The sequence below is a fragment of the Sceloporus occidentalis genome, unplaced genomic scaffold (assembly GCF_023333645.1).
Source record: "Sceloporus occidentalis isolate IW3139 unplaced genomic scaffold, rSceOcc1.0.p SCAF_69, whole genome shotgun sequence".
Lineage (NCBI taxonomy): Eukaryota > Metazoa > Chordata > Lepidosauria > Squamata > Phrynosomatidae > Sceloporus > Sceloporus occidentalis.
Genome location: NW_028317049.1, coordinates 491,270 through 517,826, shown reverse-complemented (window position 1 = coordinate 517,826; position 26,557 = coordinate 491,270). Strand labels below are relative to the sequence as shown.

At 45.5% G+C, this 26,557-nt stretch overlaps 1 protein-coding gene across 1 annotated transcript; it reads left to right on the top strand.

The window, feature by feature from the left end:
* Nucleotides 1-1,207: 1,207 nt before the first annotated feature.
* Nucleotides 1,208-20,473, top strand: LOC149286367 (uncharacterized). Its single transcript, XM_089494177.1, has 4 exons — nt 1,208-1,685; nt 1,854-2,044; nt 18,220-19,120; nt 20,340-20,473. Exons 1-4 carry the CDS (start codon nt 1,208-1,210, stop codon nt 20,471-20,473), a joined length of 1,704 nt encoding a protein of 567 aa, XP_089350303.1.
* Nucleotides 20,474-26,557: the final 6,084 nt, after the last annotated feature.

The window sequence follows — 26,557 nt, the reverse complement described above, 5'->3', positions numbered from 1 at the left end:
TGATACGTTATCTATCCAGATCTTTATTCCAATTGCTGAGGATTTGAAATAAGGAGAGGTCCGTAGTTCCCATGACAGTTGGGGTTGGTGAGTGCATTGAGGTGTTTAGCCATGAAAACAAACAGAGTGTCTATCTGTAACTGGACTGACACCGAAGAACAGAAGTCGGGGCTGATATTTAGACGGAAATTGGTTTCTGCTTGGGGGCAGAAACTGTGGGTTCAGAAAGGTTTATATCACTTTAGAATATTTCCTTTGTGGGGGAAGAATGGTGTGAAACAAACTGAATGCAATGGGTGTTTGATGCAAATACATCAGACAAAAGGGATTAGCACACTGCCTCTCAGATTCTTGTTGGCTCTGAATTTTGATCGCGTTCACAAGCCAATGTACACTACAATCTGAGGGTGATGCACCCAGATACAGCTCAAAAATATCATAGCAGAGTACGGAAGCAAATATCCAGATATAGGCATTTGCAATGCACTGACCACTTTTCACACTTAAAAATAAGTCACAAACACAGTCGATTTCATCAAAATCCTTGGAGGTTCTCTATCTTGAGTTGCAAAATAATACAAATATTTGCAAGCTCTCCTCTCTGACTTCCATCAAGTTCACCATCCCTTGTACACACAACTCTGATCCAATCCACTCCAATCCACATGTGAGCTGCATACTGTATTGGTTGTGAGTCATCTCCTGGTGCCAAACAGCATGAAGGGACCCCTGCAGTTAGCTTGCATCATGCCTTGGGCTCTGACTCAGGACTCTATGGCAGTCTCACAGGATATGATGCCACCTGTCAATCCAAGTATTTTTGCACATGTTTAATTGAATATTTTTTTCAACAGTCCTTTGACTATCTTCTTCCACTGATTCCCTGAAGGCAGTCCCCATACGGTCTCTTCTTTGCTAGCTCCTATGAGTAAGAATGAAACAGTTCAATGGATTTAGGGGCATAAGCAGCAGGGTCATGCTTGGGTTACTCACAGCAACTTTATTAATTTAATCTCTAAGAAGGAGGGATTAATGAGGGCTAAATCATGTGGTAACGCCCTCCTTTGTTAAGTCTGATTTTCAGTCTCATCTGTAATTGTCCTTCTTTACAGAAAAACATTTGAGTCATGAGAGAGTCCACACAGGAAAGAGGTCACATAAATGCCAGCACTGTGGGAAACATTTTGCTTACAAGTCAATTCTAGTCATGCATCAGAGAGTCCACACTGGAGAGAAGCCACACAAATGCCAGCATTGTGGGAGATGTTTTTCTTGTACGTCACATGTAGTGTCACATCAGAGAGTCCACACAGGAGAGAAGCCATACAAATGCCAGGATTGTGGGAAATGTTTTTTTACGAAGTCATACCTAGTGACACATCTGAGAATCCACACAGGAGAGAAGCCATACAAGTGCCAGCATTGTGGGAAATGTTTTTCTTGGAAGTCAATCCTAATGATACATCAGAGAGTCCACACAGGAGAGAAGCCATACAAATGCCAGCGTTGTGGGAAATGTTTTTCTTCGAAGTCAGACTTAGTGAGACATCAGAGAGTCCACACAGGAGAGAAGCCATACAAATGCCAGCATTGTGGCAAATGTTCTTCTGCAAAGTCAGACTTAGTGAGACATCAGAGAGTCCACACAGGAGAGAAGCCATACAAATGCCAGCATTGTGGTAAATGTTTTTCACTGAAGTCACACCTAGTGAGACATCAGAGAGTCCACACAGTAGAGAAGCCATACAAATGCCAGCATTGTGGTAAATGTTTTTCACTGAAGTCACACCTAGTGAGACATCAGAGAGTCCACACAGGAGAGAAGCCATACAAATGCCAGCATTGCAAGAAAGGTTTTTCTTCCAAGTCATACCTATTGGCACATCAGAGAGTCCACACAGGAGAGAAGCCATACAAATGCCAGCATTGTGGGAAAGGTTTTTCTCAGAAGTCAAACCTAGTGAAACATCAGAGAGTCCACACAGGAGAGAAGCCACACAAATGCCAGCGCTGTAGGAAATGTTTTTCTCAGAAGTCACACTTAGTGACACATCAGAGAGTCCACAGAAGAGAGAAGCCACACAAATCTTAACATTATATTTGTCAGTAACGAATACAAAAAATATATTTTCAATCCAGCAGTGCAAAGAAAAGGCCCTTGTGATCTTATTTCTAAAATTTGTCTGTCAATATGTCTCCATGTTTTCAAGTTGGATTTTGTTACATTTAGGTTTTAATTGCCAATAGTACAGATAATTGCTTTGGGTTGTCAATTTGGCTGGGGATTGTGGGTTGTGGTATAGGTTAGGTAGATGGGAGGTTGGGATTTGTTGCAGCTGGTTAGAATAGTTATGGGAATTATAGCATTTGCAATGTGTGGGATTTTGGCTTAAGAAAGTTGGGGGCAGGTATTAACAGAAAGGCCTAGTTTCTGGGAATGGCAAAAGGGGGCCTTGTTACCTGTGGGGCAGAGACTGTGGGAACTGGAGGTGGGGGCTAGTTTTGGAAGAGGGTGATGTTTTAGGTTTTGGGGTTTTAATGTATTGTTTGGATTGGAGTGGTCAGTTCTGGCTTAAACACTGAATTTCTATGTGTTCTCAATAAAGTTCTTTACTGTTTCAACACACTGGACTTTGATGCACAGAATCTCTGAATTTGCCCAAAACTGACCCTTTCTTCTCTCCTCAGTTCTCTTCTCCATTCCCAGCCATAAGAACAGCACAGACACACAGACACAAACATACAGGATACACAGAGAGAGCTATATTTCCAAAGCAGAGCCTTCCTTTCCTGCCTTTCCCTCCTGAGTCCAGCTATGCACCTTGGCCTCCATTGCAGTCTCCTCAAAGGAAGAAAGGAGGGAAGGAAGGGGAGGCCACTGAACCCCAGCGCATACCTTCCTTTCCCACAAAGGCCGCCAGCGGAATAAGCAGCAGCATCTAGGACCTGGCAATCCCTGTGCATGCTGAGGAGGGGCCTTTGGGACTATATGCACCTGCACAGTCTCAGCCCCAGAAACCATTTCTGCCCTCACAGTCTGTTCTGAGGGAGGGAGGGAAGTGGGGAGAGCCCTTGTTCATTCAGAGGAATGGCTGGAGGGGAGAAGCCCCTCTTCTCCCCCCAAAGAAAGGCAGGAGTCCTGCAAGGCCTCCTCTCCCTCTTTCCTTCCCTGCCCCCTCCTTGGGGGATTCCTTAGGTCCCGGGTACTTGGGGAGTTATTATGAGAAATGAAGGCTGATGGGACCCTTGGAGAGAGGCATGGCCATGGAGGGGAGGGGGATCCAAAGGTAAAAAGGTCTTTGAGGAGCCCCATCCCTTGTGGAATGTGGGGCTGAGGAGAGACCCTCTCTTCTGATTCCTCATTTGGGGAAGAATTTTGTGCCAAATAGAAAGCATTGCACAGGAAAGGATTCAATAGCATTTTTCTTGGGGGAGGGGAGTTTTCTCTGGAGTCCTGGGGGAGGAGGCTCTGGGGGGGGGGAGAGAAGAGCCAAAATCCTCTTGGCCAAAGCCAAGAGGAAGGAGACGGAGGGACCTCAAAACTCTGGCAATCCCCTGTCAACCTGGGAAATAGGCTTAGAGACCCACAGGATCCAGATTGGGCATCCTCCCTCACATACTTATCTTTTCCTTCACAACAACCCTGCAGAGGAGGACCAACAGAGAGACACACAGCCCCAGAAACATCCCCCCCCCAGTTCTGGGAGCATACTGAAAGGGCTTTTGACCCCCTTGAAGAGATGTTGTTATTATTATTATTATTATTATTCTACTTTTTCCTCAATGGAATCAAAGAGGATTACAGTAATAAAATAACATACAATTTAAGAAATACAATTAAAATTCCAAACCCCCAACCCTTCTCCCAATTATAAAAACATTAATCAACCCTTAAAAATCCTATTAAACAGCAAGAAAATTAAAAACTTTCATAACACAATACAGTAAAAAAAGCTTTTCGGGCAAGAAATGGGTCGTTTTCTGAAGGAGAGGTGGGAGGGCAGGAACGATATACATCAATAGCAATTTCCATCACACTAATGATGGCAAGGGTCAGGGTCAGGAGGAGGGGGAGGCAAGTCAATAGATCTAATCTAGTCTGGAAAGAGGTCCGTCTTAATAGCCTTCCTAAAGGCTTCCAAGGTGTTAATAGGACGGATCTCATCCGGAGGTCGTTCCAGAGTGAACCAACACCTTGTATCTTGTCCAGAAACTAATGGGCAGCCAGTGAAGGGATTTAAGAACCGGTGTAATGTAGGCAGTTCTAGAAGTGCCCGTAACCAACCTGGCTGCCATATTCTGTATCAATTGAAGTTTCTGAACTTGGCACAAGGGTAGCCCCATGTAGAGTGTGTTACAGAAGTTGAGCGCATGTACTACTGTTTCAAGGTCTCCCTGCTCCCTGCCCCATGTCTCCGAATGATCTCACTCAGCAGCTTCATGTAAATGTTGAATAGCATTGGGGACAGAATCACGCTTTGAGGGATGCCCGACTTGAGCTCCCTCTTGGACGAACAACTGTCCCCAAGTGACAGGAATCTGCCAGAGATGTAGGACCTGAACCACTGGAAAGCAGTGCCCCAATTCCCAACTCTCCCATATGTTCCAGAAGGATACTGTGGTCAATGGTATTGAAGGCCGCTGAGAGATCCAAGAGCACCAGCAGGGTCCCACTTCCCCTTTTCAAAGAGCTGTCGATGCTCAGACGGAGGTCATTGACTAAGGTGACCATGGCCATCTCAACTCTGTAACCCATCGTAAATCCAGTTTGAAATGGATGTAGAAAAACCCATTTCTTCCAAGACTGCTTGGAGTTGAATGGAGACTGCCCTCTCGATTACCTTGCCTAAGAATATTAAGATCCAAACAGGCCTGTAATTGTTTCTGTCCAGAAGTCAAGGGGAAGGGTTTTTTAAGGAGTGGTTTAACCACCGCCTCTTTGAGGCAAGATGGAAGAGAGCCTTCCCTGAAAGATGCATTAGTTATATGTTTAGCAGCATCTTGATGGTATTTCCCCACTGGACGGCCAGCCAAGACGCCAAGGATTGAGAGAGCAAGTCCTCTTTATCATACTCCCAAGGAGCTTCTCCACATCCTCTGTACTAATGACTCAAATTGATCCAGAATAACAGTATAGACGGAGGCCCTGGATACCTCTCCTGTCACTTCTGTCGTAAGGCCAGCATCCAAATCGGCTCTCATCTGAGAGATTTTGTCTGTGAAGAAGTTATTAAAAGCATCACAACAGGCTTTTGTAGGTTCTGATAAAGAGTTCAGGGTTCTGGAAGCTATATATTAAATGGGACAGTGTTGAAAGATATGTAGTTTGGCAAATGGGTGATATAACCCAAGAAAAAAGATTAGTTCACAGAGACTGGAAGAATCTTAAAGTAAAAGTTGAAAGAATAGATATGTATATGCAGAACCTGTTCACGTCTATAAACTTCACTGTCAAACATACTGGTGGTGACCAGATGACAGACAAGCGTTGGTGGGACCCCAAAAGCCATCAACCAACTGGAAAAGGAGATTCAACAGAGGGGGAAAGACCAAAGATTGTGATGAACTATCTAGAGAACGGGATGATTTTGATAAGGGACACTTTACGGTCTACAGAAGAAGATGTAAAGATTGCTCAGCGCACTCAAGGAATGTGGTCCAGTGAAACAGGAAGAAGCAAAGACTTTTTACTAGATGAGGTGTTAAGTCCACAGCCGGTAAAAAGAAACACGTGGTCAGTTACAAGGACTGATCCATAGAAGACTCCTAAAAAGGACAAGGATATAATTGAGTTGATAGAGTAGAAAACCAATATATTGTAGTTTGCCATTAGTATAATGGAAGATGAAGTGTTTTCAAAACCATACTGGGAACGGGGCAAAGTAGTTGGAGATGATGCTCCATCAATAAGAAAAAAGGGTTAAAAGATTAAATATGTTTGATAAAAACATTTAAATGGAACATATAAAGATCTAAAGTTGGGAAAAAAGGTTATTTAAGTGTTGTTAAAATATTAAAACCCAACAAGTGATAAGGGATATGGATATAATATGCTAAACTTATAAGAAAATGATGGTAAGTTGTTATAACAGGTAGAACTGATATTAGACATATGTTTAAAAGGGGAACATACAGGAAAATACCAAAGATATTTAAGTTGGAAATGGTTATTGATAAAACAAGTATATGAAGTATATCACATGTGTCACCTGATGTGTGTATAATGTTATATGTAATGGGTAAGTATAATTGATAACTGGGAGTTCCTTGGACCATAGAACCGTTTGGTTCTGTGTCTCAATGAACCTATTAAAGGGGGGAGGCGTCTGACGGACTGACTTACAAACCAGCCAATCAGAAGCCAGAGACTCTAAGCCAATCAGGTGCTGGCTGAGGAGTTTGAAGCTTCCGCTTGGCAGTTGGGTGGAGTCAGTTAGGGTTTGCAATCCTGAGGGATGAAGCGGGAGTTCAGTGGGGAGATAGTTAAATAAATAAATAAAATAAATGTTTTATTTGTATACCGCCCTTCCGTAAGATCAGGGCGGTTCACAACATTTAAAAGTACATAAAAAATTCCAAAAAACAGTATTAAAATTACAAAACAATACAAAGATAAAATAACAACAAATGCCCCCGGGTTAGCCAACCGTTGCCTGTGCGGCCTTTACGGTGGGGGGGGGGGCCTATAAGGACTTAATCGGGGAATGCGATTTTAAACAGGTGAGTCTTCAACTCCCGTTTGAATTGGGCCAGGGAGGTAACTGAGCGGAGCTCTATGGGCAGCGTGTTCCAAAGGGCCGGGGCGGCGATGGAGAAAGACCTCCTAGAAGTGGAGGATAACCTCGCCCCGGGAACCCTAAGGAGTTGCTGCCCAGATGTTCTGAGGGTGCGAGGCGGAATGTATGGGGAGAGGCGGTCCTTCAGGTATCCTGGGCCCAAGCCATTTAGGACTTTATAGGTCATTACCAGCACCTTGTATTGCGCCCGGAAGCGAATGGGCAGCCAATGGAGGTTTTTTAAAACCGGTGTTATGTGGCTGGCCCTGGACGTGCCAGTGACCAGCCTTGCAGCCATGTTCTGCACCAATTGAAGCTTCCGGGTTTGGTACAAGGGCTGTCCCATGTAGAGTCCATTGCAGAAATCCAATCTTGAGGTTACCAGGGCATGTACCACAGTTTCAAGGTCCCTCTGGGCCAGGTATGGGTGCAGCTGGCGAAGAAGCCGAAGCTGATAGCAGGTGCTCTTGACCGTTGCATTCACCTGAGCAGTCAGGTGAAGGGACGAGTCAAGAAGCACCCCCAGGCTGCGCACGGAGTCCTTCACAGGGAGCGTGACCCCGTTCAGGACAGGTGGAACCACCGCCATTCCTGGACCAGGGGAACCTATCACAAGTACCTCCGTTTTCTCTGGATTCAGCTTGAGTCGGTTTTCCCTCATCCAGCCCATTACTGACTCCAGACAGGCCACGAGAGGAGAGACGCCATCCTCAGTCACTGCATCAGTCAGAGACATAGAGAAGATTATTTGGGTATCATCAGCGTACTGATAACCCCGCGCCCCATGTCTCCGGATGATCACTCCCAGCGGTTTCATGTAAATGTTAAATAGCATGGGAGACAGAATGGCTCCTTGAGGGACCCCAGTTTTAAGGGCCCTCTCATCGGAGCACACGTCTCCCAGCTGCACCATCTGGGACCTCCCGGAGAGGTAGGACCGGAACCACTGGAGCGCAGTGCCCCCGATTCCCACCTCTGCCAGGCGCCCCAGAAGAATACCATGGTCTATGGTATCGAAAGCCGCTGAGATGTCCAAGAGCACCAACAGGGACACGCTTCCCCTGTCGATGCCCAGATGGAGATCATCGACTAAGGCGACCATGGCCGTCTCAACTCCATAACCTGCCCGAAAGCCAGTTTGAAATGGGTCCAGATAATCCGTTTCGTCCAAGACCCCCTGAAGCTGGATTGCAACCGCCCTCTCGATCACCTTCCCTAGAAATGGCAGCAGTGAAACAGGCCGATAATTATTATACACCAGGGGGTCGAGGATAGAGAGGATGGGAACGGCAGAGTCCAAGAGAGGAGTGGGTTCCCATAGTTCCTGAGGGATGGTTACTTAAGGAACTGCTTTGTCCAGAGAGGGACAGGATTAGTTCTGGAGAGTCTGGAGAAGAGAGACTCAGTGGAACCAGACTCAGGAAGAGGGCTTAGGCTTACATCATTTCTTGAGTGATAGTATAGCCTGCGTGGCGGAGTTATTATTATTATTATAGCGTTAAAACCAGCCCTGTATATATGTAACAAAAGAAGACAGAGTAACAACTCAATGTCAAAGATACCTTTGCCTATTCTGTGTTAAAAATAAACTTATATTCTTCTTTAACCAGCTGCTTGGTCTGTGTTTTAAAATCCATCCACACGACTGTCCTTCAAACACCCAAAGAGGTGTCAGGTCAAAATAGAAGAGAGGATTGTGAATCGTTACATCATCTATTAGAGATTTAAATCTGGATCTAGGTCTTTTCCTGTCCAGATGGATTTTTGCAGGTCCTTCTGCCGTTCTAAAAATGGTTTGTCATTAAGAAGGATAGTATATTCTGAAATGAAAATAGTAATGTAGGAAGTACGTTCATTTTAACTGCCCTGATCCTACTCAAGAGGGATAGGTTGAGTTTAGCCCATCTGTTGGGATCTTGGTTGATATCACCCCATAATTTCATGTAGTTGTTTTTAAAGAGCTCTCGGTTTTTAGAGGTGAACTCAACACCTAGATATCTGACCCTTTTTCCTACTTTAAAGCCAGTCTCCTCTTGTAGATTTTCCTGATCATTCTTTTGTTAAATTCATTGGTAAAATTTTTGTCTTATCCCTGTTAATCCGGAAACCTGAATGCTGTCCGTATTCCTTTAATTTATGAAGTTGGGGATTAACACTTTCTATTGGGTCAGATAAGTATATCACCACATCGTCTGCGTATAGTTTAAGTTTCAACTCTTCCTGTTTTATTTTCAGGCCTTTGGTCTTCTTATCTTCTTTAATGCTAGGACTCAGAGTATCAAAAGTGGCCATAAATAGTAAAGGTGAGAGGGGTATCTCTCTTATTATCCCCATGAATAATAAGTCTCAATGTTTGTTTTCTATAGATTGCATCTATCCAGCTTATAAAGTTATCTCCTAGAACCATGTTTCTTAAGCTTTCCAGCATGAAGTTCCAATTAACTTCATCAAACGCCTTTTCGGCCTCAAGAAAAATCATAGCTGCTTTTTAATCTGTTTTCTTCTCATAGAAGTCTATAATATCCAGTAAATTCCTCGTGTAGTTTCTAAGGTGCCTTTTTGGGAGGAAGCCCGTTTGGTCTCCGTTTATGATATTTTGTAGGGTTTTTAAAAATCTTTCTAAGACCATTGCACAGATTTTATCATCGTTGTTAAGGAGAGAAATCGGTCTGAAATTTTTGACCGCCAGCACTTCTTTACTTTCTTTAGGAATCAAAGGCGGGTTACATACCGCCATTTGGGACGTCCCCAGGACATCCCAGTTTAAAAAGGGGGCATCTCTTCTAGATGCCCCTACTCCTGTTACGGACTCTGTCTGTAACAAATGGCAGCGGCCGTTTCACACGGCCGCTGCCATCTTGACGTAGCGGACGCTGTGTGTCTGCACGTCACGCAGCGCTTATGACGTTTTCGGACATTTTGGAGCTTCTTTTTTGCTCCGCAAGGGAGTCGCACAGTTTGGCTGCTGCGGCTCCCTCGCGGAGCAAACAACAGCGCCGGCAGACCGCCACAAAGCGGTGGTCTGTAAAGCACCAAAGTCTCATTTAGTCTTCATATCAGTTCCTTAGGTTTATTCTTCAAAGACAATAAAATTGGATTGTGATCCAATAGGATTTTTGGTAAGGTTTCTCCTGCTTCCACCATTGTGCAAATAGTTGGGGAAGTCAAGAACATATCTATTCTCCACCAGGATTGATGGGTGTTTGAAAAGAACGTGAATCCTTAGACAGACCCTACTTCATTCTCCAGTATCTTCTAACGTGAAGGCTTCTTTTAATTCAAAGAAAGATTCCGGCAATTTCCCTTTCTTATATAAGTATATTTTGTTGTCTGCTTTTTTATCTATCTGCGGGCATATCACCCCACCCCAATCTCACATCATTAAGGTCCTATAGCAAATATGGTCTGGCATTTGTTTTTTCCGTTTTCCAAAAAACAGGCCTTTATTTCCTAAGGGTCCATAAACTCCCATCATTAGGATCCTTTGGTCTTGTAAAGTAACTTCTACACCAACCAAGTATCCATTGGGGTCTGAGAATACCTCTTTAGATTCTCATTTATCCTTTACATATATCACTACACCTTTTTTCCTCTTTTTTGAGGCTGCTATGTATTCTTTCCCCAATTTGTCATTTTCCAACAATCTTATATCCTCTTCCTTTATATGGGTTTCCTGAAGGCAAATGACATCAACTTTCTGTTCCCCTCAATAATGAAAAAGTTTACCTTGTTTTTTGGGCTGTTAATTCCTTTAACATTTGATGATAGGATGTCCGTCTTTTCCCGTTTCATCATCATATTCTCCATTTATATTGTCCTCTCTTGTGTTTGGATCTGGTTTCCTAAGCAATTCTCCTTCTTCTGTTTCTTCTTCTAAGCTCTCTTCCTCCTTATCCTCTTCTCCTTTTCTGGGGTTGTTTCTTTCTTCTTTCTGACTGTCCCCTTTATTAAGTTCTTTTTCATTCTCATGTAGAAAATGTCTTTCTTTTTGTACCGAGTTGATTTGGTATCTTTTTTGCTTGGATTTAAAAGATAGGCCCTGAGTTAGTTCCCATTTGTAGTAATAATAATAATAATAATAATAATAATAATAATAATTTATTTATAGCCCGCCCAATCACAAGGAATCCAGGCGGGTTACAACAGTAAAAATAAAGATAATAAAATAAAATACAATAAATAAATAAAATACAATAAAATTAAAGAGAGTGAAGTGAGTACATTCACAGTTAGGCCTGATGGAAGTTGGGCCTCTCTTTTTCACTCCCTCCCAGGTCTGATGATGATGTCATGGAGGGAGGGCTCTTCTTCTTGAGGCAAGGATTTTATTTTAATTAATTTTAATTTAATTCTTCTCATTAAATTTAAGAGAAGAATTGGTGGACAAAGTGACATAAGTCACAGTAAATGGGGAGTAGAACTAGGTAGGGAAGGCCTGCCGGAAGAGATCCGTCTTAAGAGCCTTCTTAAAGGCTGTAAGAGTAGAAATGTCACGGATCTCCTTCGGCAGGTCATTCCGTAGCTTCGGAGCTGCGATGGAAAAGGCCCTCTGGGTGACTGAGGTTAGCCTAGATTTTATTGGCTGAAGTAGATTCTTCCCCCAGGACCTTAGAGTGCGGGACGGACAGTATGGAAGTAGGCGTTCCCTTAAGTATTCTGGACCCAAGCCATGTAGGGCTTTGAAGGTAATCACCAACACCTTGTACCTTGCCCGGAAACTAATTGGCAGCCAGTGAAGGGATTTCAAAACCGGTGTTATGTGGTCGGTACGACGAGTACCTGTAATTAACCTGGCTGCCATATTTTGTACAAGTTGAAGTTTCTGAACTTGGCACAAGGGTAGCCCCATGTAGAGCGCATTAGAGAAGTCCAATCGAGAGGTGACCAGCGCATGTACAACTGTTTCAAGGCCTCCCTGCTCCAGGAAGGGGCGCAGCTGGCGTATCAGCCGAAGCTGATAACAAGTGCTCCTGACTGTCGCATCTACCTGAGCTGTCAGGTGAAGCGACGAGTCAAGGAGCACCCCTAAGCTGCGGACAGAGTCTTTCAGGGGAAGTGTGACCCCATCCAGAACTGGCTGACATAATTCCATACCTGGGCTTGGGTTTCCTATAACAAGTACCTCTGTCTTACCTGGATTCAGCTTGAGTTGGTTTTCCCTCATCCAGTCCATTACCACCCCAAGACAGGCATTCAGAGGAGAGATGCCATCCTTAGTCACTGCATCAGTCTGAGACATAGAGAAATATATTTGGGTGTCATCAGCGTACTGATAACATCCTGCCCCATGTCTCCGGATGATTTTTCCCAGCGGCTTCATGTAAATGTTAAACAGCATGGGAGACAATATGGCGCCCTGGGGTACACCAAATTTTACCTCTCTTTTAGAAGATCAACTCTCCCAGCGCCACCATCTGGAATCTGCCTGAGAGGTAGGACCAGAACCTCTGTAGAACAGTGCCTCCGATACCTAACTCTCCCAGGCGTTCCAGGATACCATGGTCAATGGTATCGAAGGCCGCTGAGAGGTCCAAGAGCACCAGCAGGGCCACACTTCCCCTGTCGATGCCTAGACAGAGATCATCGACTAAGGCGACCATGGCAGTCTCCACTCCGTATCCCCCCCCCCTGAATCCGGTTTGAAATGGGATTTCCCCCCCCCCCCCCTCTTCTCTTTCCCTCCTTCCCTTCACTCCAAGGGCAAACTTCTCCCGCAGCCCTGTCTTCCTTTATGTCCCTTCCCCCAAAAGACACTCAGCCAGATTGGGGAAGGAGTGAGGGCAGCAGAGCCCCTGAGAGGAGGAAGCCAGGGAGCAAGCCCTCTCTTCTCTCTTCCTCCTTCCCTTCACTCCAAGGGCAAACTTCTCCACTGACTCAAAGACTTCCCTGCAGCCCTGGCTTCCTTTATGTCCCTTCCCCCAAAAGACAGCTCTCCTGGCTCTCCTTCCCCTGAATGAACCTGAGAGCCCTTGGCAATGTGGCTGGAATGGAGCCCCCTCCCCTCCTCTTTCCCTTTCCTCAGGTAAATGCTGGCCCTCTTTCTGTGTCTCTCAAAATGGTGGCACTTAGTCTGGACCCCCCCTTCCCAAAATCCTGGCTACGTCCCTCTTTATGATGGCTTTATGATGTGTATTTTACACATGATTGCCTCTTGAGTACACTCTGAGAGTCTGCCATTGGCTGGAGTCCCCTCCCTCCCATCATCCCTGGCCCTGATTGGCTGGAATCCCAGTCCCTCCCACAATCCCTTGCCCTGATTGGCTGGAATCCCAGTCCCACCCACCATCCCTGGCCCTGATTGGCTGGAATCTCAGTCCCTCCGACCATCCCTGGCCCTGATTGGCAGGAATCCCAGTCCCTCCCACCATCCCTGGCCCTGATTGGCTTGAATCCCAGTCCTTCCCACCATCCCTGGCCCTGATTAGCTGGAATCTCAGTCCATCCATCGATCCCTGGCCCTGATTGGCATGAATCCCAGTCCCTCCCACCATCCCTGGCCCTGATTGGCTGGAATCTCAGTCCCTCCGACCATCCCTGGCCCTGATTGGCTGGAATCCCAGTCCCTCCCTCCATCCCTGGCCATTTTGTATTCTGGCAGCCATTTTGTGCTGCTTGTTCCAGAACTTTCTCTGAGGCCTCAGTTGAACAGAGGCCTCTCTTTCTCTCCTGAGGCTCCAGAGTCAGAAGGAGGCCAGGCTCCTTGGGCCAAAAGGAAGGAAGTGTGTCCCTTTGTGCCTCTGGCCCTCCATTTTGGGGAGAAGGAAGGAGGAAGGGGCCTGTGGAGGTCTGAGGAAGGGAGGCAGGTACTCAGGGCCAGTGGGGAGGCTGTGCTTTGGGGTCTGGGAGAGAAAGATGGGGAGAGAGACCCTCCCTTTGGGCCCTAGCTGGAAAGGGTCCACCGGTCCTTGCCTCCCTCTTTGGGAAAGGAGACCCCCTCAGCCCCCTGGACTCACTCCTGCCATTCATTCCTAGAATGGCTGGGACTCAGAGGAGTTTCCTAGGCATTGTCACCTTCTTCCCTCCATGGCCATTGGCACTGACCTTTTCCCATTGCCTTCCCTCCCTCAGCCCTTGGACCTCCTCCTCCTTCGCACTCAGAGCAACCCTCCTCTACGGCTGAGGAGACGGCCTCTGACCCAGGGAAGCTCCAGCCATAAAGGACTGAAGGAGAGGCCTTTCTGGGGCTGCAGGAATCAGTGTCTTTGTACTGAAGGTAGGCTTTTATTCCTGGAGCTGAAAGAGGACCTTTGTTAAAATGTTTCAGTCCAGGATTGTATGGAAGGGTTGCAGTTGAGAGACTGAGCCCATGCTTTGCAGGAATAAAGCCCCAAATTCAGTTTCTGGCAGCATTGTCTTCCCAGAAGGTGGAAGTGAGATTTCCAGACCCCAGACACATGGTCCTTTGTGTGGGGAATATATGTGTATGTGTTGTTTACTAGAGCTTTGTGAGGTATTTGTTTTACTGAGTTTATAAAATGAATTTACATATGTCTTCTCTTCCCAAAAATAAGCATAATCCAGGATGCAGTCTTTAATCTTAAACCTATACATTTATAGAATTTTATTGTATCAAGTGGTGTGCATACCTTTTAAAAATATACAAAAAGAAGTGAAAATGAATGTGATTTTGACAATGGGTCTGTTCAGAAACACTGCACACAAATATACATATAAGGATTTCTGGATGGGCTCAGCAAGCAGAGAGAGGAGGTGCACACCTCATGCCCTATCTATGACTGACAGACAGAAACACAGCAGTTAAACTTAGATGAACACTCTCATTTGTAATAATGAAATGATTATTTTCACCAGTGTCGAAATGGGGATGGGGGCATGATGAGGGGAGGCTGTGGATCAGATCCGTAAAGTAGTGCATATCTTATCCAGTCCAGGAGCTAGATCTTCTCTACATGGGACATAAAACAGGTCCTCCTCCTCCTCCTTCTCTACATGAAAGAGTACTCTAATTCTCATCCGTGACTTTGAAACAGCATTTCATCATTTTAAAAAACCTGAGGTGGCATGAATCCTGTCAGTTAACCCTAGAGATTAGACCCACTGAACCCATAAGCGACTGGCGAGTCAACCTATAGGTAAATCCAACTGATTCAGTGATTCTCCTCTGATCAGGACAAAGCATAGTATAGGTTCCAGGTTAGGATTTAGTCCTGCATGTGTAAATCAGGTGCTCTCTTCCCATCAGCCCAATCCTCTGATGCCCCCCAACCCTGGGAGGAGGGCATGATACAATGCAAGGGGAGCAAGAAGAGAAGAGAGAGCTCCTTTCCTGCCCTGCCTGACCAGGGGCCTCTCTGGGGGATGGAGGGCAACTGGTTTGGGAGAATGAGGGGCCCACTAGACCACACAGCCTGACTCAGCAAAACCCTCCACGCTCCAGTGTTGTTCAGGGTGGAATGAGGCTAAAACTGGCCATTCACTGACCCAGGTCCTACCATAGAGTTATGGATGCCATCCTGCATGGCCATTACATGCCTGCTGAGAGTGTCGGGTGCGAGGTATTAGAGAAGCATACAGCCGTGTTTCTGTAGCCAGAAGCAAAATGAAGACATCTTCCTCTGAGGACCACTGGGTACTTCTGGAGATGATGCACTCATTTCACATCTAGCTACAGGGATATAGACAAGGCCCTTTCCAATTCCCCATCCCCTGATTCCCCACCACTCTCACAAGGCATGGAATAGCTGTTGTGTAAGGGAACTGCAGTGAATCTATGCTAGGTCCAGGGGGCTTTGTTTGGGGCACAGGGAGAAAGGGGATACCCACCTCTGCATCGGCCCAAAGGAGGCATATATAACCTGCGTATGTCATCAGCAGGATGCTGTTCTCTGTGTCTTTGAGCGCTGCCGGGTTTCTTACCAAGCCTATCCTAACCCTGGTCCCTTTTGTCAGGAACTTCATCTCGGCCTCTTCGTACACGGCTTTGGGCCTCTCTTTCTGGAAGTGACCCAAGTGCAAGACCACCAGGACCCCTACCCACCTGATGGCCAACACAGAGGCCAAGCGGAGGGAGTTGGGCTCCAAGAGAAAGAGGATGCAGAGGTACAAGAACTCTTTGGTGAGTCTAGGTTCTTGACTATTAGTTTCATCTGTGTCACTGCTGGGCCAGTTCATGAAAGCAAGCGGAGAACATACTCTCCCAATTTAGCAGAGACAGTCCTGGTTAAGCCTCTCTCACCCCACTTTTTCAGGGACATTTAAAAATACCCCATCCCACTTTCCCCCTTCTCAGATCACTTCAGTTCCTGAGTGCCATTCAGTTTGCAGCCCATCAACTCAAAAGTGGGGAGAGGAGAGGAAAGAAGGAGGCAGGATATGCCCTTCCCAAGAGGCTGAAGCAAAAGCAAACTGATGTGCCCTTCCTAGCTTGTGTGATCTTCCTCATAAACAACTTTGGCCATCTTCACCCCCTTCTGGATTACTTGTCCATATATGTCTTGCTTTTCCAATCTGCGAAATGTTGGGGGATATGGGAGAATGTCTCTGGATCTAAATTGGGGGTGGGCCCAGTGGCCCTTATTAAAAATGACGTTTGCCTCTGAAATTTGGCAAGAAATATCTAAATGCACCACAATTCTTTGGTGGCTAAATGTACTATATGTGCTGGGATAGTGAGTATCCTAATCCATCCTCAATATCCCAGCCAAAATTTAAAGTTTATTTCCTGGACTGATTTCTGAAGTGATGAAATACTAATATTTCGGATGCACCATGTGCTTTCCTCCCCTTTTGCTTAGTCACTCTCTGGATGAGGGCTATTTTCTATTTCAGGTGACCTTTGCAGATGTGGCAGTATATTTCTCCGAGGATGAATGGAATCTGTTGACAAAGAAACAGAAACATTTGTACAGTTATGTAATGATGGACAATTATGAGAATGTGGCTTCTGTAGGTAAGGAACCTGAATCCATTGCTCTTTCTATAAAGACTGAGGGTCCTTTTATCCTATATTATTATGTTTCTATGGTTCCGCCCCCCCCCCCCCCCCCCCGGCATGAGACGAATTCCGTATATTCCCAAACCCTATTTAAATGAATGAGGCGCCATTAACCCTTATGAGGCATGCCGGCCCTTTTCCCAGTGTGACTTTTAGTGTATGCTGAAATCCGTGTAAGGCATGCCCGCGTATGACGCAGGTGCACTCTACACTCAGGCACACACATATAGGTGTTCACGCACAAAAACAAGAACTAGGTAACAAAGGTGGGACTGGAGATGTTAGGCTTTGCTAATGATAATACATAACCTAGACAGAACTTGATTCCAAGTGCTGACTGTCCAGAATGGTGAGAGAAATCAGTAACTCCCATGGCAAGTGTAGCTGGCAAGTGTACTGAGGTGTTTAGCAATGTAAACCAACAGAGTGTCTGTCTGCAACTGGACTGACGCTAAAGAACAGCCAGTTGGTATATTTATACTGAAATTGTTGCTAGTGGGCAGAACTTGAGTTTCTATAAGGTTTAAATCGTTTCAGAAAGTTTCCTGGTTGGGGAAAATATGGTCCAAAATCAAATGGAATAAAATGGGTGCTTGGTACAAATACCTAAGACATAAGGGATTAGCACCCCGGTTCTCAGGTCCTTCTTGGCTCTGAATTCCAGTCCCGTTCACAAGCTAATGTACAACGCAATGTGAGCACGATGCTCCCAGATGCAGCTCATCAATAACATAGCAGAATATGGAAAGAAATTTCCAGATACAGGTGTTGGTAATGCACTGACCACTTTTCACACTTAAAAATAAGTCACAGACACAGTTGATTTCATCTGAATCTTTGGAGGTTTTTTATCTTGAGTTGCAAAATAAAAAATATTTGCAAGCTCTCCTCTCTGACTTCCATCATGTTCACTGTCTCTTGTATAAACAAATACAATTCAATCCTATCCACAGCAATCCACATGTGACCTGTATACTGTACTGGTTGTGATTCATTTCCTGATGCCACACTATGAAGCGTCCTCTGCAGTTAGCTTGCATCATGCCATGTGCTCTGACTCAGCACTCTCTGGCCATCTCACAGGATATGATGCCACTTTTCAATCAAGATATTTTTACACATGTTTAAATGAATATTTATTCAACAGTCTGTATGACTATCTGCTTCTACTGATTACCTCAAGGTAGTTCCCCACAATCTCCTCTTTGCCAGCTCCTCTGAGTAAGGATATAATCATTTCATGGATTTGGGGCACCTGCACCAGAATCATGCTCAGGTCACCCACTCCAACTCTATTAATTTAATCTCAAATAGGGAGGTGTGAACGTAGGGCTAAATGTTGGGCTAACACTTTCCTCTCTTAACTCTGAATTTCAGTATTATCTGTCATTATTCTTCTTTACAGAAGAACTTGTCAGTCATGAGAGAGTCCACACATCAGAGGAGCCATACAACTGCCAGAATTGTGGGAAACATTTTACGTACAAGTCTATCCTTGTCATGCATCAAAGAGTCCACACTGGAGAGAAGCCTTACAAATGCCAGCATTGTGGGAATTGTTTTTCTCGGCAGTCAAACCTACTGACACACCAGAGAATCCACTCAGGAGAGAAGCCATACAAATGCCAGCATTGTGGGAACTGTTTTTCTCAGCAGTCAACCCTACTGACACACCAGAGAATCCACTCAGGAGAGAAGCCATACAAATGCCAGCATTGTGGGAACTGTTTTTCTCAGCAGTCAACCCTACTGACACACCAGAGAATCCACTCAGGAGAGAAGCGATACAAATGCCAGCATTGTGGGAACTGTTTTTCTCGGCAGTCCCACCTACTGACACACCAGAGAATCCACTCAGGAGAGAAGCCATACAAATGCCAGCATTGTGGGAACTGTTTTTCTCAGCAGTCAACCCTACTGACACACCAGAGAATCCACTCAGGAGAGAAGCGATACAAATGCCAGCATTGTGGGAACTGTTTTTCTCGGCAGTCCCACCTACTGACACACCAGAGAATCCACTCAGGAGAGAAGCCATACAAATGCCAGCATTGTGGGAACTGTTTTTCTCAGCAGTCAACCCTACTGACACACCAGAGAATCCACTCAGGAGAGAAGCCATACAAATGCCAGCATTGTGGGAACTGTTTTTCTCAGCAGTCCCACCTACTGACACACCAGAGAATCCACTCAGGAGAGAAGCGATACAAATGCCAGCATTGTGGGAACTGTTTTTCTCGGCAGTCCCACCTACTGACACACCAGAGAATCCACTCAGGAGAGAAGCCTTACAAATGCCAGCATTGTGGGAACTGTTTTTCTCAGCAGTCCCACCTACTGACACACCAGAGAATCCACTCAGGAGAGAAGCCATACAAATGCCAGCATTGTGGGAACTGTTTTTCTCAGCAGTCCCACCTACTGACACACCAGAGAATCCACTCAGGAGAGAAGCCACACAAATCCAAGCAGTGAACGAACTTTATTTTTTTAAAGAAGGAATACAAAAATCTTTTTTCAATCCAGCAGTGCTAAGAAAAGGCCCTCATGATTTTATTTGTACGGTTTTTATGTCCATATGTCTGTTTATGTTATATTTTGTCAAGTTTAGGTTTTCATTGCTACTAGTATAGATAATCGCTTTGGGTTATAAATTTGGCTGGGGATTATGGGCTGTGGTTTAGGTTAGTTAGATGGGGGACTGGGATTTATTGCAGCTAGCTAGAATAGCAATGATAGCATTCAGAATTTGTGGGATGTTGGCTGAAGAAAGTTGGGGACCAGTAGTAACAGAAAGGGAACTAGCTTCTTCGAATGTCTGGGGCGGGGAGAGATTGTGCGTGTGAGAAGGATGGCAAAGTGGGGCTGGTTAATAGTGGGGGATAGATGATGGTAATTGTAGGTGGGGGCTAGGTTTGGTAGAAGGTGAAGTTTTAGGTTTTGGAGTTTCAGTATATTCTTTGGCTTGGGAGGGCAGTTGTGGCTTAAACACTGAATTTCTGGCTGTGTTTTCAATAAAGGTCTTTGTTATTTCAACACATTGGACTCTTTGATGCACAGAAGTTGTGAATTTGCACAAAACTGACCCTTTCTTCTCCCCTCAGTCCTCAGCAACATTCCCAGCCATAAGAACAGCAGAGGCAAACACACATACATCTATATATATCTATATCTATATACATACAGTATACACAGAGAAGCTATTTCCAAAGCAGAGTCTTCCTTTCCTGCCTTTCCTGGGCACCACTGTGGCCTCTTCAAAATCTCCTCAAAAGAAGGAAAGGAGGGAGGAATAAGGAAGGAAGGAAGGAAGGAAGGAAGGAAGGAAGGAAGGGGAGGCTGCTGAACCCCCGGCGCGCTCCTTCCCTTCCCTCAAAGGCTGCCAGTGGAGTAAACAGCAGCAGCAGTAAGGCCCTGGTGATCCCTGCACATGATCAAAAGGGGCCTTTGGATGTATGTGCGAATGTGCAGTCTCAGATTTTAAGGCAACTATTGACGGTGCTGAACCATATCCCTCAAACTCAGCATCTTAGAGGGTATTAAAACTGAGAACAGGTCGACATGGAAGCCAAGACCCATGATTGCTCCTGCATTCAACTATGTTCCAGACTGCAATCTGCCGTGTCCATTGGACCTCAAGGGGAGCCACCGAGAGCCAAACAAGCTCCCTTTCTATAGCCCTGTCCTGGGTTTTCCGTCGGGGTCATTGGATTCCATGGTAAAAGGCCTGGCAGGAAAGTAGCTGAGGCTTACCTTCGCCAAAGTATAGTTTCCTGCTTGTTGGAATAAGCTTTCAAGCACTCGCCGATGTGGTCGCCTATCTCAACAGACAGCTGAGCATAAGATTCTCCAGTTGTTCCACCAAGTGCCCCTTGCCTGGGTTGTCCAGATCTTGTATGGCCTTCCTGACTGGCTGCATCTTCTCTTCGCACTGAAGAGGGGAACAAACAGAGAGGAGCCATGTGAAAGTGAAGGGTGGGAGGGAAGGTGGGAGGAATTTTTTTAACTTGCCTATTGCTTTGGACAGCTAAGTAAAGAGGAAAATCAGCTCATCTAAAATGTGATGCAGGAGAAGAGTTCAATGGACACTCTTTTCTGCATGTTTTCAGCATGATAAGAGTGGCAGAAAACGTACAATGTCAAATGTTTCCTGGTTATATACTCTTCCTCCTCTTCTTCCTCCTGTTCCGCAATGGCTATGGGCTCACTCCCATCTGCAACGTAGACAGGGCACTGTGGTGGGTTCCCTTTATCTCCAACTCTGGCCTCACTGTCTTTGGCCAGTGAAAGAAGAAAACTGGGCAGATTAGTCCTAAAGCAAAATTAGGGATGTGACAAAATCAGGGATCTGACCATTGAAAGAAAGGAGGGGAAGAAGGTGTGACATCGCCTTGTTGTGGTGCTGCTGCTGGTGGTGCTGGTGTGTCTCCAAGTCATTTTGGACTAATGGAGACCCAAAGATGCTTTTGTTCATTCTACATTTTGTATTCTTAGCCACCTTGAGACCCACCCATGGGAGAAAGATGGGATGAAATGTAATAAATAATACAACCATACAGTTAAAAGAAGGTACAATAGGAATGAATGAATAAGAATCATAGAATCGTAGAATCGTAGAGTTGGAAGAGACCACTAGGGCCATCCAGTCCAACCCCCTACGATGCAGGAAATCCAAATCAAAGCATCCCTGACAGATGGTCATCCAGCCTCTGCTTAAAGACCTCCAGAAGGATGCTTTCAGGTGAGATCAACCAGTCCAACTTGTGATGCCTTCACAAAGCAGGAGTAGGTTCCACTGTAAGGAAGACAGTACTCAAAACACTAACATAAAATAGGAAACAGGCAAACTAACCCAGAGAAATGCTCTTCTCCTGAGGTCTCTCCTCCTTCTCTCAGCCTCAACTGACTCAACTCCCACCTTGGCCAAGATTCCCAATTCTTTCCAAGGAAACCAACCAAAGAAACGCATTCTCCTTGGTTCCATCTGACCACTTCTCCATGAGTCCAATTACATGGGTTACATTTCTCTTAATAGGATGATTTCAACTGCTTTTTAACATTTCACAGTCAGCTCTCAGGATCTACAGATTCTGCATCTCAATATATCCCCCAAAAGCCAACCCTGATTTTGCCATTTTATGTAAGGCACATCATACTACAACCCCATTGTTTGTAATAGGACTTAACATCCACGGATTTTGGTTACTTCATGGGGTCCTGAAACCAAACCTCAGCAGATACTGAGGTCAAATTGTAAATAATCTTCAAATTCCACCATACAATCAATAAAATTACAATTCAAACATACATCACACTTGTTCTTATTTTTGTTCTTCTTCTTATTATTATTATTATTACTGTTCAGATGACACATACATTTTAAGAGGCCAGAAGCTGCACCAAAGCTGCGCTCCTGTCCTTAGGATTGTAGTGTGGCTTTGTCATGGCTTCTGGCCTCTTAGGACACATGCATCATTTAAATAGCATACCTCCAAAGTGACCAGAAGCAGCTTTATTTTGGCCTGTCTATATCGGCTCTAAGTAAGATAAATTACAATACAGATAAGAAAAAGGAAAAATGGGCTAAAATGAGGGTGGAGAGGCTGAGGGGAGAACCTCTATCTATGCAAGGTAGCCAAGGTATTGGTAGCAATAAAAGTGTCAGTGACAGTGAAAAGCCCTAATCTGGAAAGGCCTGCTGAAAGAGATCTGTCTTAACAGCCTTTTTAAAGGCTTCTAAGGTGGAGATGTGATGGATCTCTTCCGGCAGGTCATTCCAAAGCCTAGGAGTGGCAGAAGAAAAGGTCCTCTGGGTTGTTGTAGCCAATCTAGTCTTCTTAGGCTTCAGGAGACTTTTTCCAGTGAAGGGAGGACTGTGTGGAAGAAGGCACTCCTGCAAGTAGTCAGGACCCAAGCCATGTAGGGCTTTAAAGGTTACAACCAACACCTTGTATCTTGCCCTGACACTGATGGGCAGCGAGTGGAGGGATTTAAAAACCGGTGTAATGTGGGCAGTTCTAGAAACTACAAATTCCATGATTTCACAAGATGTTGCTATAAAAATTAAAGTGGAACCAGTGTTGCATGCGATGAGAGCACTTGCCCCCATTCTATAGGAAGGGCGATGTGTCCTTACCCACAGAGGACACATTTTCATAGGTTTCCATCATCACCTCTTTGTACAGAAATTCCTGCTTTGGACTCAAGAGTGGCCATTCCTCCTCTGTGAAGAACACTGCCACATCTCAAAAGGTGTTCTGCAATAGAAAGCACCCTTCGCTGAAAGACAGAGGATTGTAAATAACACCCCCATTGCATCCTAGTCAGTCAAATTCCCAAGGCTCCACTACAAAAAAGGAGGTCTGGACACTAACCTGTCTGGAGGTCTTCTTTCCTCCAGTTTCTTCCACAAAGGAGGAATTGAGGGTTGTTTCTTCTCTCCCTTCCTTTGGAAGCCATCTTGGTTCTTTCCACACCTGCAGAAAATACAAAGTGTTTTTATGTGCACACATTTATGCAATCTTTCATGGACCACAGAAAATACAATTCAACAGCACTAAGGGCAAATCAAACCTGAACCTTCCCTAAAATTCAAAATAAATCCATTGGAAAGCAGGATATTAATTATTGATATTATTATTATTACTATTATTAGTCTTGCCTCCAAACCCTCAGAGAGAGAATATTGTGAATACTGAAAGACTAAGACAGTTCACTGGGCCTTTCGGGGCGTAGAGACCAGCATCGTTGGCTGGCATGAGGGCGAAGATGGAGTCTGCACAGCGCACTCCCTGACTCTTCCCACATGTGTGATGCTGCACATTGCACCATATCACAGGTGACATCACGGTGTTCTTCTGGCGCTACATCCTGATGATGCAGAAAAGGAGTGGAGAAAAGCCACACCATTGGCGGATATGGCACTATTTCCCTGGCGCGGAAAGGAGCTCCTTTTTGCACAACAGAAAGGCCACATCAGGGCCACAGCGTAGCTTTATCATAGTGGAAAAAGGAGCTGCAAAAAGTAGCGTGTTTGTCGTGGCCCTGATCTGGCGCTAAAAGGGGCGGCCTGTACATCCCCTTAATTTCCAGAAAATGGGGCTAGGATTGGAGTCCTAGGGTTGGCCCCAGCCTTCATCACTCCAAAGATGTCAATAGGAGGAGGGCTGGGTAGGACTCATGGGTCTGATTGATTTTAATGGGTCTATTTTTAAATTTTTTCTTCCAATAATCTACATAAAATCATAATGTATAGATAGACAGCAATAACAACAACCATAGCAATTGCAATATTTAAATGTCTATATTTAATGTTTCCCATTGCCTTCCCCTAAGGCTGAGAGAGTGTGGCTTGCCCAGTCACCCAGAGAGTTTCTATGTTGGAGATGGGATTCAAACACTGATCTCCAGAGTTGTAGTTCCACTATGCTCAAACCACTAGGCCACACTGGCTCCTATATCATGGACATCATTTCACTGGACCATTGTATGCCATGGACTTGGGCAGCTTCCTCATCCATGGAGGTCATTTTGCAAGCCCCCTTCTCCTCCTCCATTTCCAGGCCCAGCTCCTTCTGCATACGCTCCATCTCTCCCAGTTTGGCAGGGACCCTCCCCTTGTTCATCCTCTGCCCTCCCATCTTTTCAGCTGCTCTTCAAAGGCCACAGTTTCCTCCTCCTGCTGCCATTTCTCCCCTTCTCTTCAGCTCACTGCCATTGCTGCAAACTGAGTCCAAAGGGCAAAAGGAGTTTGCCCTCCATGAAGACAGTGAAAGAGAAAGGAGAAGAGGGGCCCTTCCCAGCGGCTCAGGCAAAGGCAAACAGCTGCAGCCTCTCCTAGTTTGCCTCTCCTCCCTCAGAAAGAACCTTGCAGTCTTGATCATATTATGAGGTTGTTTGGTCCCAGCCTCCCTTTGATTCTCTTGGATCCCTCTCCAAATTCTCATGGCCCCACAGAGACTCCCAAGAGAGGAGAGGAGGCCTGGCAGCTGGAGAAGAGGGGAAGAGGAGGGGGGCTTCCTTGCTTCCAGCCCCCAAAGGCTGCCTCCCTACAGAAGACCCTCCAGACCCCATCCTTGGCTCCAAAATGGGGGCTCTTCCCTTTAGCCATCCTTCTCACAGAAGACCCAAATTTGGGGGTCCCCCATCACCCTCTCGAAGCCCCCACCTTTCTTTCCCTGCCAAGGAAACCCAGAAGGAGCTCTTCTTCTTCCTAAGCAGCCAACGGTCAAAGCCACCAGCCTTCTAGAACCCTATTCAGGCTCCAAGCCAACCGCCAGCCTTTCCCAGAATTCCACACTCTCCCTCCTCCCAGCGGAGGAGACCGGGAGACGGAGCAATGGGTGCAAGCGCCAGGGAAAGAGAGTTTATTGTCTTAAACTTGTAATTCCAGTTGTGTCCCTTTATGAGGGAGAATGAGATTATTATTATTATTATTATTATTATTATTATTAATTATCATCATCAACAACAATTATGATAATTAGTGTCTTGTTCCCAAAAGCACAGAGCCTTGTGAAATCTCAAAGACTGTGTTTATCACACGGAGGTTTTTGCAGCTCAGATCTGAAGCCACTGCGGGTCCAATGATGCGAATTCAGGCGACAACGTTTTGTGTTATCACACGCGATTCCTTTCTATGGGGCACCTTCCGTGGGGCTTCCGAAGTGATTCCAAAGTGACCCCTCATTTTGCTGAAATCGGTAACAAGCGAATGCACAGAAATCGCTTCCAAGCTCACTCCGATTCCACTCCGAATTGGTCTGGTGTGGAATGCAGCTTCGCTTCTGCTCTGTTTCACCACCGCAAACCCCCCGGTTGCAAATTTCCCATGATGCAGCGCTGCAATTCCCCCCATTTCCTTCCGGTGCTGCTTTCACTTTCAGGGCAACCAGGGGGGTGCGTTGTTCGCTCCATTGTTGCTGGGATAAGGCTGAAACCTTTCGTGGGGAATAGGCAGCCAATGGGAGTGGAGGAAAGTCCAGGTAATGGGAAGGAGGCCACACCCCCTCAGGAATGGGGAGCCAATGGAAAATCACATTAGTCCCCATAGACTAATGTTTTAATCAATAAAGAACATTCCTAATACAACGCTGCCCTCTGGTGGATACTCAGGGCACTGCAGCCTCTTTGGGCTTCTCACCAACTTCTATTCTGGAGCGCCACCTGGTGGCCACTCTTGGCAATTCACTAATAGCAGTTAACCAAATTAAACAAGCACTGGGCCCCGGACAGAACCCCACTGGTCACTTCTCTCCAGGATGAAAAGGAGTCATTCTTGAGCACCCTTTGGGTTCGGCCGGTCAATCAGTTACAAATCCATGTAACAGTTGCCTTGTCCAACTTGTTTCATGTTTTTGTTTTATATGCTATTCAACATCTTTATCAATGACTTGGAGGACAGAATTGGGGACATGCTTATCAAATTTGCAGATGATACCAAATTATTAGGAGTAGCTAATACCCCAGAGGACAGGATCAAAATTCAAAATGACCTGAATAGACTAAGAAGCTGGTCCAAACCTAACAAAATGAAATTCAACACCGAGAAATGTAAGATACTGCATTAAGGGAGGAAAAATGAAATGCACAGATATAGGATGGGGGACACCTGGCTGAATGAAACTACGTGTGAAAGGGATCTAAGAATCAAGTAGGCACAAGTTGAACATGAGTCAACAGTGCAATGCAGCAGCTAAAAAGGCCAATGCGATTTAAGGCTGTATCAATAGAAGTATGGTGTCTAGATCAAGGGAAGTAATAGTGACACTCTATTCTGCTCTGGTCAGGCCTCACCTGGAATATTGTGTCCAGTTTGGGTGTCCCA

Bases quoted from the DNA above. Each gene is read 5' to 3' on its own strand.
- LOC149286367 (XM_089494177.1), top strand. From the start codon at position 1,208: ATGCATCAGAGAGTCCACACTGGAGAGAAGCCACACAAATGCCAGCAT. The intron at 2,045-18,219 runs GTGACACATCAG...TTTACGTACAAG, and splicing joins TTTCTCAGAAGTCACACTTA to TCTATCCTTGTCATGCATCA. The intron at 19,121-20,339 runs GTGGGAACTGTT...ACTATGTTCCAG, and splicing joins GCCATACAAATGCCAGCATT to ACTGCAATCTGCCGTGTCCA.